The sequence below is a fragment of the Ruditapes philippinarum genome, unplaced genomic scaffold (genome assembly GCF_026571515.1).
Source record: "Ruditapes philippinarum isolate M1 unplaced genomic scaffold, ASM2657151v2 ctg2761_1_1_1_1, whole genome shotgun sequence".
NCBI lineage: Eukaryota > Metazoa > Mollusca > Bivalvia > Venerida > Veneridae > Ruditapes > Ruditapes philippinarum.
Window position 1 is genome coordinate 30,827 of NW_026855805.1, and position 12,455 is coordinate 43,281.

The 12,455-nt window shown below is 34.0% G+C and overlaps 2 protein-coding genes across 4 annotated transcripts in view; both read right to left on the bottom strand.

The window, feature by feature from the left end:
- Positions 1-12,455, bottom strand: part of LOC132744425 (centrosomal AT-AC splicing factor-like) — a 29,953-nt gene that overhangs the window by 15,090 nt on the left and 2,408 nt on the right. The window contains exon 1 of one of the 2 annotated variants that reach the window (XM_060733133.1): positions 2,045-2,211. The exons of the other annotated variant lie outside the window; for it this stretch is intronic. Coding sequence (XP_060589116.1) covers positions 2,045-2,191 — 147 coding nt within the window. The 5' untranslated portion in view covers positions 2,192-2,211. Of the gene's footprint in view, positions 1-2,044; positions 2,212-12,455 lie in introns of those variants that run through there. 2 annotated transcript variants of the gene reach the window in all.
- Positions 7,145-10,130, bottom strand: LOC132744423 (alpha-protein kinase 1-like). Of its 2 annotated transcripts, none has more exons than XM_060733130.1 (2): positions 9,778-10,130; positions 7,145-9,079 (listed from the first exon to the last, which is right to left on the bottom strand). In XM_060733130.1, the coding sequence occupies exon 2, from the start codon at positions 9,041-9,043 to the stop codon at positions 7,709-7,711; it is 1,335 nt and encodes a 444-aa protein (XP_060589113.1). In that variant the 5' UTR covers positions 9,044-9,079; positions 9,778-10,130; the 3' UTR covers positions 7,145-7,708. The 2 variants fall into 2 exon arrangements, with proteins under 2 accessions (XP_060589113.1, XP_060589114.1); XM_060733131.1 differs by lacking the exon at positions 9,778-10,130 and adding an exon at positions 9,209-9,334.

Below are 12,455 nucleotides of genomic sequence, written 5' to 3' on the forward strand. Positions count from 1 at the left end.
TTTGAAAAATAACAACTTAAATAGGGCAATAACTTAAAAATTATGCAGGGTAGAGTTCAGGGTTCTCACTAGGACTTTAAAACATGGAGTCCATGGACTCCCAACCCTGAAAAAGTTGGAGTCCAAAAGCGCGTCGCAATTAATATGTTTACAGATTAATTAGTCATTCAATGTTTACAATAGCATTGCTGATATTTTGAATGTTCAAGAGACTTCCAAAGTAAATAGTTATTCAAAAGAAACTCTGAACTACATAGTATAATTATTGTTTTGTTAATATTTATTATGAAATTATTTCATTATAATGCATCAACCCATGGAAATCTTTTTTTTTTTTCACTTTTATACTAAATCAAATTTTTCTCTGGTTAAATAAGTCCACTCTTAAGACAAAAAGTTTGTATTTGTTAAAAAAAACGTAAATGTATATAGGCAGCATTTAGCGGAATGAATAGGAAAAACGTGTACAGATTCACACAGTGTGTAAGAGATTCATCCGATTGACGATTATTTTAGCAAATATCTTCAAAAGGGGGCAAATTAAAGATCGACATTTAAAGATTTAATGTTGATTAAATAATAAAGAAACAATTCATTCGCATGTTTGGCTTGGAAACCGAGAATTTTTGCGAAATTTTAGGGTTTCTGGCGAATGTGAAATCGCCGATGTTCGGGATCAATTTTCGGATAGAGAAAAGCGTATGTGTACCTGGCATTTCGGCACAATATCTTAAATTCTTAATACTCTTATAGAAAGTTTTTGCAAGAATGAAACTAAAGCAAAATTGTGCCTAGAAATGCCGAAAATATTCGACAATCATTATAATGCCGAAAATATTCGACAATCATTCAAAATTACACTCAATTGTAATTTGAGAAAACAGTCTTTAAACTTGCGGCGTAAATAGTCGATAATTTTATCCTTTTGTCGGTAAAATTTGCTAATTTCCAATCAACTGTTGATCAAAGATATAAAATTATTACCTCGTGATATATCTGGTAATTACATGTACTGTACAGAGCGTGTATACATTAGTCTGATCACTATTGCGTGATTATGATCGGAAGCGTTATCGCTGATTGGCTAATTGCTTCACGGGTCAATGTGCATAGGACCGCCTACCTATAGACTGACACGCGCTGACGCATTTGTGTATTTGTGGTTGTAAACAATCGGGAATGTTTATGCGTCCCCGGGCAAAATTAAGCGTACGTGGAATCCTTGCTCTGAAATATTTGCGTCCAGCTGCAATAAACATGCGTACCGGGACGCCGAAATAAGCGTCCCCGAGAACCCTGGAGTTATCATTCTTGTGCACTGCACTCCTCCTCAATGAGGTCTATCCACCTATGAAGTTTCAAGTTGATACCTCAAATACTTTTTAAGATATGCTCCGGACAAAAATGTTGGGCGGAAGGACAGACGGAGACTATTTCTATATCCTCCGCCACCTTTTTGGCAGGGGATAATAAACATTCAAGTTTTCAGTTGTGTTTTATTGTATTTTAATGTTTCTTAACAACTGCAACCTAATATGTTTTTAACAATGTCACAGTGGTGTGTGTTTTTCTTTTTGCATATATTTTGAGCACTAAGGACTTTAGGCAAATTATAGAATATGTGCTCAAAAACCTTTTATTTCTTTGTGATGAATTACATGTACCTTTGTATTTCTTTGGTAAGTACAATGTACAATTATATTTCAGTAGAGGAATTTGAACTTTATTAATTTAAAATGAAACGTATTTTTTCTTCATATTATGATTTATAATGTTAAAATAATAAAACATGCAAAAAATCGTTAAATTCGAACCACAATTTCGGCACATTTTGAAATAAAAAACTTGTAAATATTATTATATCCTTTGCACTTTCAGTAAAAGTCCTATCAGTGGTAGAACGAAGATACCGGATAGGACTGATATTTTTGCAAATTTGTTGTTTTGGTATTTACTCATACCGCCGAGTTTGTAAAGGGCCGAGATGACTCGGGGCCGAGTTTGTTGTTTGTTTTTAGAAAATATGATTTATAAGTACTGGTACCTTTGAAGAAAACTTTTTTGTTATAGTATTTAGTATAAGTTGATGACGCTTTGAATATATATGTTTCTTTCCACGTTTATGGCTGAATTTACATAGAGAACAGTAAATAAATTGGCGAAATGAAGTAGACTCTTCTTTAGTAGCCATCTTGTCACGTGTAATATCTGTCAAAGTAGTCAAAGTACCGTCCTTTGAACCGGACAGGTATAAAATCCGGCGCCTTCTCAATAAAACTGAAGGAAACTTACTTTATTTATTGAATGAATGAACGTTTACTTCATAAGCTTTATAGAAATAAATTAAGTAAAAGAATTAACAATTTTGTTTCCAACCTACATGTTCAAAAGTGAAATTTGAAATTTTTGAAACATATGAAGACAGCTGTGTATTGATAAATTACACGGATTTATATTACAATATAAATGTAATATAAATCCGTGATAATTAAAATGAAAATAATAACAACAGTCAATTTTGTCATTATAATAATTGCTAATGATGATAAAAATCATTTTTAATTTATTACTTTTATCATAATTATTAATATTATACATGTACAGAGCCCTCATTGATATTTTACAACATTTTTATACGGACTAAAAGCAAAAGTAACGCATTGAAAAAGTCATCGACATAATTCTGATTTATATATAAACATATAATTCATTCTATACCATCATTATTTTAAGGTTTTGTGCACGGTATATGTTTTAAATCAAAACGTTCTCTGAGACAAGTAGCATATTAATTAAGATCTAGTTTAGCTCCTGTTTTAAAAGTGTCATCCCCTAGTCCATGAATCCCTAGAGTGACTATGCATCTCACTTGTCTTCATCCCCGCGATATGTTTTAAATTTTAGGTGCTAGCTTACACATGACATAAGCCAGAGACTAAGTGGGGTTCTTCTAAAGCTCTGCTCTAAAATAGAATGCAACATTTATCTTATAGTATTAACTTGGTCTAGATTGAAACAATATCCGCGAACATCATGATGTGTACATGTCTAGCTTAACAGCAGTACTGTCATGAATATTTCATACTGTATCAATATGATAAAATTGAGACCGAATAAAATCCTCTTGACCAAAAGCGCCTTAAGTAGCTGATTCACAGAAAAATCAAAAACTCAAAAAAAAATTAAATAAAAAAAAAAAAAATAAAAAAAAATACTAATAAGCCAATCTATCGACAAGCTGGCAAAAAAAAAACAACAACACAAATATGATTATATATCTCAAATGTCATTTCTGGGACTTATGTTACAGGTGATTTCAATCAAGATATACCAAATGAATGTCTGAATTGTTAATAAACTTTGCGAAATTTTCATAAACAAGAAAAATATTACATACATTTGTATGTAATATAGGTACGATTGCATACTACATTTTGTGAAGACTTTTTATGCTTGCTTCATTACAGGTGTAATGTAAAATGAACAAACATGTCATGAGATATTTTATATCTTTAAACATTTTCATGGAATGTAATTAATGTATCATCATATTAAAGTTGCATGCCTTCAGATGAGAAAAATGATTTCAAGGAAATCAAAATATGAAAAGAAAATTCACGGTCAATTGACTGCTTTGAAGCATAATCACAGAATAAAATTACAGGAAATTAAAGACCTTTTTAAAACACTAAAGGTAGAATTTCATTGTAAGTCATAGTCGCAGATTTGAGATATGATTATTTATTCATATAAACATCATTATTGGTTATATATTGATAAAAAAAACCCGAAAGACACAGTTTGTAAATATTTATTACAATAAAATATGAAAAAGGTATTTCCCATCCTATGCGACGCGCCGAGGTTAGCGTGTTCATTAAAATTATTCCGTTAATAGACATATAACAATCTTATTTACAAATGAATTGAATTTAATTGAAAAAAAAATGATAAAACAACAATCCCAGAAGCATTTAAGATAATAACAATCATTGAAAAAAAATGCATATAAATTGTAAATTTGTGTATGACAACTCACCCCCTAAACAAAACATAATAGACTCAACCAAAACAAGCGTCTGCTTCTTAACCTAACTATGTAGTTGCATGACCATGATTAGAAATAGCAAACCAAATGTAAGAGGTAAACCTATTGTAAAAATAATACTATGACCACAGCAGATTTCGTACAGAAAAATATATGATAAATACCCGTACCGGTTCTCAAACAGTAAGACGCTTAATAACTTGTTAATACATGTATATAGCCATGTACGTGTAGCAACATGGGTGCTACTGACTAAACTTAAAATTGTAGAATGGTAACCTTATTGTGTATACACAGTGCTATTGAAACGGTCTCAATTATCCTAGACAGCACACCCTACGTCTATATGTTTTTAAGATCTACTATGCGCACCAACTTATACAGTAAATAATCTTTTTGTTTGTACATATGTTTGGTTTATTTCCCTTAGTCACCGGACTGAACCGTACGAGCGAGCATAAACTTCTATTCGGCAGTGGTCGTTAAGATATTAGCTTCGGAAATCAAAACCGGTTCGCACCGCTTCATTGAAATACCAGCACGTTATGGTTCCAGCTAGTCAAGCTTGTTCCCAAACCCTCAAACTGTTTTTTTTTACAAAACTTTTTTTGTTGTTGTTCTATTCAAAACGATAAAACATAATAAAGTTAAAGTCAAAGTAAATTACTACAATTTAAGAAATTTTAGTGTACTAAAATATAAAACGATCTTATAACGAAAGTCCACCATGGAAAGGAATTTACGTTATTATTTTGCTTGTGTTCCAAACCATTTATTGTGATGTAAAATGATACATGTTTGTAAATTTTCTAAACAAAGAAATTTTAAATTCAATAACACTTTCTGAAATGATTTATGAGAAACATTTTAAATTAGATTTATACATAAACGTTAAATGTCATTACATATTCCTTTAAGGACACTTTACCTGGTCTTTTAAGGGCACTAATATTTAAAGCTATATTTTTGTATGTGCCTGCATTTTCAGTGCGACAAACTGATACATGATTGTACTTGTTGTGTATCAATGTTTCAAATATTTTATGAAGAATATTTGTATGCAGTGACATAAAGGTGACGTGCACAATTCTTTTCTTTTTTAAATTGCATTTCTCTCTTCTTCTTTTTTTATCTCGTTTCCACAAGTTTCTTATTCGAGGGAACGATTATACATGTAAAAAGAAAATAATTGTGCATGATAGCTAAGCCCAGGGAACGAGATACTATTCATTTGGCACGACTTAATATCTATGGAGGGCGTTCGTTGCCAAATTTCCAGAAAGTGTTCCTTTGAAAATGCGAACTTGTATGCCTACCATTTTTATTGTATCCGTGCATAGCACATACTATGCCTTTTAATTGAAGGTTCCCGCCTTTATATAACAAGTTTACATATACATCAACTTATATGGAAAACAACAATAAATTTAAAAGTTCGCATCTTCCATTGCATACAATACATATGCAAGTTTGCACATCTATAGATAGAAATATACAAATGAAATGTAAAACTCGAATATAGAAAATAGAGTTTAAGAAATCTCTTTTCCACGACATAGGTAACTCGTTCCCAAAACAGTATGTTCATCGAAATTGAACTCCTGATCGATCTTGCCGAAAATTTTCCTATGTCGGTTTAAAAGCTAACGACAATGAGTATACTGAGCTCATCTTTGTTCACGCAACTTAAAGCTGCATGCCTCCAGATGAGCCAACGTTATTCAAGAAAATCAAACTTGTGGAATATGAATAAAGCCTTTAAGAAATGTAAAAATATTCAAGATTCAGTTAAAAATTTGCATATTATATGCGATTAATGACTGAATTTGCATTATATATTACCATACATCTACTAGGTTACTAACGCAGTAAGGGCTATTTTTGCATGTTTTGACCTCTTTCCGGTACTTTACGTAGATTTTCAGTACCGTTTGCAATGTGTAAGTTACTTTCTTTCTTCCCTTTACAATGTTTTACCTGTAAATAATTTTTTTTTAAACTTGCATAAAAATTAGCATAAATATGGAGGCGTGCTGCTTTAACGATTTAGAACGGATCCTGATACTCTATGGATGTATCCCCATGCTAAATATTACGTTTATATTCCTTCTTAGATACCGTGCACATTAAAAGATCTAATAATCTTTACATAAAAAAGATATCTTTAAAATCCACGTCAGATTTGATTATTTTCTGATTAAAAGTTGTACACGTATAAGAATCGCACAAAACTTATATTATTATATTTATAGGCGTGACCGACCGAAAATCATTACGAAGTTAACTGTTGATAAGAAGACTAATACGATGTACGATATAATTAGAGTCTATATTTGGAAGCTAAATATATACCAGTCGAAAATGCTCGTAAACACTTCTGAAAAAAAATACTCATTGGAAAAAAAAAGAAAAGTGATTAAAAAAAAACTCTATTTTTGATCCAGTCACCGAATAATAATAGTACATGCCCTGTTTACGGTAACTTAAATCAAAATCGAGTCCGTATTTCATACCATTACTTTCTTGTTTCTTTTTTTTCCATATTTTAGAACAGTAATTGTCTCTTGACGACTGAGATGGACAGTACAAATATGTATAGGGTTGTACCCTTGGGTACCGCGGTACACATATTTCTATAAATTTATTAGTTTAAACTTATTTATTTATGCTCGATTGCGAAACAAGTTCTTGCAACTTATATTAAACACTTTCGAGTTCGCCACCTGGAATCAACCAGTACTGGCGTCATATGAAGAGATAATTATGATCGTTACCCAATTAGGGCTCGAACCCATGATCCATTGGTTGAGAGGCAGTCACCTTAACCACTAGGCCACTGCTCCCATTAAAATAGGTAAAATGTAAATTTCTTTCAAATATATAATGCAAAGAACCTTCTTTCACTGGCTTATATAAGTTTAATCTTTATTTCTGACTGCATCTGTCTATCAAATGATCAAAGAAATAACGTTTTGGTCAATCTGTCATGTTTATAGGTTGCGCTACGTATACATGTACAAATTAGCATGAATTACCGCGAGATCGTCGGGGGACGCGGAAGCCGCTTGCGGAACTATAACTTGAAATAAATTCACATTACATTTGTATATTTGTTTTATTAGTAAAACGAATGAAAGTCAACCAAACATTGCAATAATAATGTGAAAACAGCAACAAAAACAACACAACAACAGTTTTTATATGACGTATACCATATGAAACTTATGCAAAGTGATCAAAAAATGTATATAGAAAAGTTTGAAATCGATACATAATTTTGGTAACACACATGTTTAAACCCTGTATGACTATTGACACTATTCCAGGATATGTATACATAATCTGCCAAAGTTTAGCTTGGACATTTTCGCACTTAAAGCGTGGGATTCTATGTATGAACTTTACATAATATACTAGTTCGTTTTGAGTCACATCCAAAAAATTCGCCGAGAATTCAACACAAGTCTAAATAAAAGTCAGTAATCACCAAAAGGTGGCATAACTAAACAATATTTACATTTTCATCAGGAACCAGCCGGTATGAAATAAAAAACATTGTCATATTTTTAGCACTTCAGCAAAACACTTGATTTTAGTACAACGTCAGTAATTTCGCTGCAAATATCACAGCATATTTATTTTTTTATAACTATCCGTATTTTACAGATATGTGACGCATTCCAACTTTGGATCAACAATTTCATCTTCGTACGGAGGAGGCAGCATATACTGCTCATCCTGATCTTGTCCAATGAAATGTTTCTTTTCACGTGCGTTTGTCTCGTGAATGTAATCACTTTGCGTAATTTCCCGTCCTTGTGTATTTGTGAAATATGGCGGCGGCGCCGGGGTGGATGCATATACTGCGTACCTCATTTGTTTAACGATCCATAATAACTGCTTACCAAACATCTCATCCCTAAGAACGGGATCATCACTGTTATAATATGGGTTAAAGTTCATACTCTGCTTGATAACTTCTTCTCGCCAGTCCAAACAAAACTCGTATCCATTTTCAGTTTGCCATTGAGTGTTGTTGCGTTGTTGTTGGTAACCGGCTTGTTGAAACTGTGGTCTCGTGATATGCTGGGAACCATCATGATGATGATGAAGTGAATTTGTTAGCACCTGGTTTTCGTCTTCCTCCGATTCTTCGGGAATCTGTGAAAGGTGTGGCTTTCTGTCATTGACCGTGTACGGGGGCGGTGCAAATGAAGGCGATGGGGGAAGAGGTGGAGCCGACGGGTACCTTTCTCCCATAACAATATATTCGCCCCAACCTCTTAAATCAACACCATCACCCAGTCTTGGCCAGTTTTTACAAATTCGATTACACTGGTGCAGCTTAAAGAACTCTTTAATACCTCTTTGGCCGGAATCTGAACTCCCGTACACCATATCTTCGGAATGAATAACTGGACCAGTAAAATGATAAGCATTTGAAGTCTTTATCCCTTGCAGATTTGAAACCAATATTCTTCCCTCACTTTGACACCAGGTGAAGTGAGAGAACGCTTCCGCATCAACTAGTTCTTCACGCGGAACCCATCCGAACTCAAATTCCTCAAAATGTCCACGTAAGTATAACTCTATTGACACAAACTCAGAATCTTTCCATTTCTTTTTAGGCTTCCCGAGAATGTCGTTGATACACAGACAGTCGGACATCGTGTCTATTTCAGCCATTATTGGACAGTTAAAGGTTATCTTTTTCTGACCGCGAGTAGTAACTTTATTATAGGAAATTGCAAGATCCCTCGCTGCCTTTGATCGATTAGATTCCAGCATCCAATCGTTTCGACTTATTGCCCCGTTCCGCACGGTTTTCACTACACATTTCTGGCCTTTTAGTGGTCCATCACCGTTTAGAATACCCATGTACACAAGTTTCTTGCTTCCAACTTTGAAAGGGTACGGATCAAAACTCGTCCAGTATTTGTTTCCATCTGGATCTGTTGTAGATGTAAACGTTTCTACGCTTACTTGTTGACCCATAATGCAGTCGCAATATATCGTCTACACGAGCACTACCTGCAATAAAAAGTAAAATATGATTATATAAAATGTAAGAATGATAATTAAAATTAATGTTCGTTTAATTTTTTTATCAAATAAAAATCATGCTATTTTTGATGATCAGATATGTTTTATCTATTTTACAATAGTCAGTACTCTTTCGCTTCTACAGTTAGTGCGCCATTCGGACAAGTGCAGAAACTAGTATCATGTATAAATGCTATCCAGAAATATTATGCAAACATAAGCACGTATCATTGGATTAAGCTAACTATTTCACACGCGATTTAACATTGCTTTCTCTTTCTAGTTGCTTCTTAACCTCTAAATACCAATCCTTTACGGTCACTATTGCCACTAAATCTAACAAACTACTGACTGTAAATCAAACATGATATAATAATATTTTAAAATCGTATTATAAATCAATTATGGTAGTGAACTCGCGTGTCCTAATATTAATACGATCCGAGTTAAAAGACACGATTTTTTAGATTAATTTGAAACGAACGATTTAAAGACCAAACTGATAAACGATTTAACCGTGTTTTTTCAGTATTTATTTATTTATTTATTTAGTTATTTATATATATATATATTTTTATTTATTGGCAATTTTTCTTTTGCTAGTGATAAATCAGTATAAAATAATTACAACTATTTTCATTTTCCATCTTTAATAAGAAAATAATAAATAAGAAGAAAAATCTTACCATATTCAATATAATTCTTTTTGTTATTGTTTCACAGGTTTTCGAATGACTTTTTCAAATCAGACTATTTTCCATCGACACTGTTTTAAAGTCTATGTGCTAGCTAATTGTCCACAATGGCAAAATGACATAAAGTCGTCGGTAGTTATTACAATCAGATAAAATTATTTCATTAAGTAAAACAATATATTAGTAATACTTTATGACAAACAGTTTATCTTTATCACTATTACAGATGAAGCTAAGATATGACTTAGTGTAAAACCTTAACAATTTATACGATCTTATCCAGCTTTAAAACGGTTATGTTGCAAATATACTGCCAAACATGTTTCAAAAAGTTTTGTTTCGAAAACAATCGAAAAATAGCAACAATGTCAAAATAAGAACTACTTAAATGCTCATTATACTTAGTGCAAATCGCCGGTAAATTAATTATAAATAAGTTGTCGGTGCTCTTTATTCAAATATGTAGCCAACCGACGGACAAATATTTATAATTTTGGAAGCAAGTCAATAAACAAATGCATAATAAAAACGATAAGCTGAAAGTCACACCGCTTTACCATGAATTACTTATTAAAAACATGTTAAGGTCAAGTTAAGGAATTTTCTATTTCGGTACAGAGACAAGTTACATTTGCCTTAAATTACGGCCACCGCGTTTTCTCTGCGAACGAAATGCACAAAGCACGACAGTACGATGATGAAAGTGCGACAGTACGATGGCACAGTGCGTGAGTACGATAGTGACAATACGACATTACGATGGACTGTCACCATCGTAATGTCGAGCTTCGCCATCGTACGGTCGTACCGTCACCAACTTACAGTCATTCAGTCACCATCGTAATGTCGTACTGTCACCATCGTACTGTCGCACTTCGTCATCGTGCTGTCGTACCGTCACCATTGTACTTTCGTACTGTCAACATCGTACTGTCGCACTTCGTCATCGTACTGTCGTACCGTCACCATTGTACTATCGTACTGTCAACATCGTACTGTCGCACTTCGTCATCGTACTGTCGTACCGTCACCATCGTACTGTCGTACTGTCACTTTCGTACTGTCGCATTTCGTCATCGCACTGTCGTACAGTCACCATCGCAGAGAATACGCGCTGGCCCTAACGGAACACCGTAGCCTTTACACATTCCATATTTGACGTGCTTTTTTCATTTTATGTGTCTTGTCCTGTGTAGTTTAGAAACTTTGGCTTGCATTTTGGTTCACGCTTTGGTTGTCTAATGAACTTTGCCACCATTGGAATGCCGACAGCCGCACTTTGTGACGAAATAGTGAAGATAACAGTTTTGCTAACGTGTTATAATTTGGTTCACAGTTAGTCATCTGTAATACAAGAGACTAAAATAAAGTCAATATGAAGATTGACTGACTGACTGACTGACTGACTGACTGACTGACTGACTGACTGACTGTGACTGACTGACTGACTGACTGACTCACTCACTCACTCACTCACTCACTCACTCACTCACTCACTCACTCACTCACTCACTCACTCACTCACTCACTCACTCACTCACCCACCCACCCACCCACCCACCCACCCACCCACTCACTCACTCACTCACTCACTCACTCACTCACTCACTCACTCACTCACTCACTCACTCACTCACTCACTCACTCACTCACTCACTCACTCACTCACTCACTCACTCACTCACTCACTCACTCACTCACTCACTCACTCACTCACTCACTCACTCACTCACTCACTCACTCACTCACTCACTCACTCACTCACTCACTCACTCACTCACTCACTCACTCACTCACTCACTCACTCACTCACTCACTCACTCACTCACTCACTCACTCACTCACTCACTCACTCACTCACTCACTCACTCACTCACTCACTCACTCACTCACTACTAGCTAGCTAACTAACTAACTAACTAACTAACTAACAGCCAACCTACCAATTAACTAAGATTCAAGTGTAAAGAAATGTTAGTCAGAGTTTTTGAGCAATACGTGCGCACGTGCATTTTTTTCCTAAGGCTAAACTTAATGGAAAAACACGAAATGTCCTTAGAATGAATTATATTGTAAATATACCTTTATTACCTTTCTTGCACTTATGTTAGTGCAAAAATGTTTATATTAAATGACCATTACTATGAACTTATTAAAACATAAGAACTTAATACATTTATTAAATTGAAAACTTCATGTCCCTCAAATAAACTGATTTAGGGATTATACTCGTGGCATTTACAGACAGAATGTAGATCCTAATTACATTAAACAATATTTGCATACTTTTATAATTACATTTCATCTATTTGTTGAAGTTTGAATTGTGTGCTATATATTTTTCTTTTACATTTAGATATATTTACAAAATGTTACACATACTCTCTTGATAAGCCAACTGCTATTCACGTAAAAGCCAAAACGTTAACGCATGTTTTATGTTACATTTATCTTTAATGTCTTTTGCCATCTCGACAGGTCCGTTTTCAACTTACGTATTGCTTCGTTATGATTTTGGCCTTTTTTGTCCTCATAACCAAGTGTTGTAAGGTTGCACTAAGTTTCCCCACAGTTTACATCCTTGACGGAGCTTTGGGGCGAAGAAGTGTGGCTCCCCGCCTGGTTCACATTCTACCAAGGATGCATATATAAAATTGTAGTCCGACTCG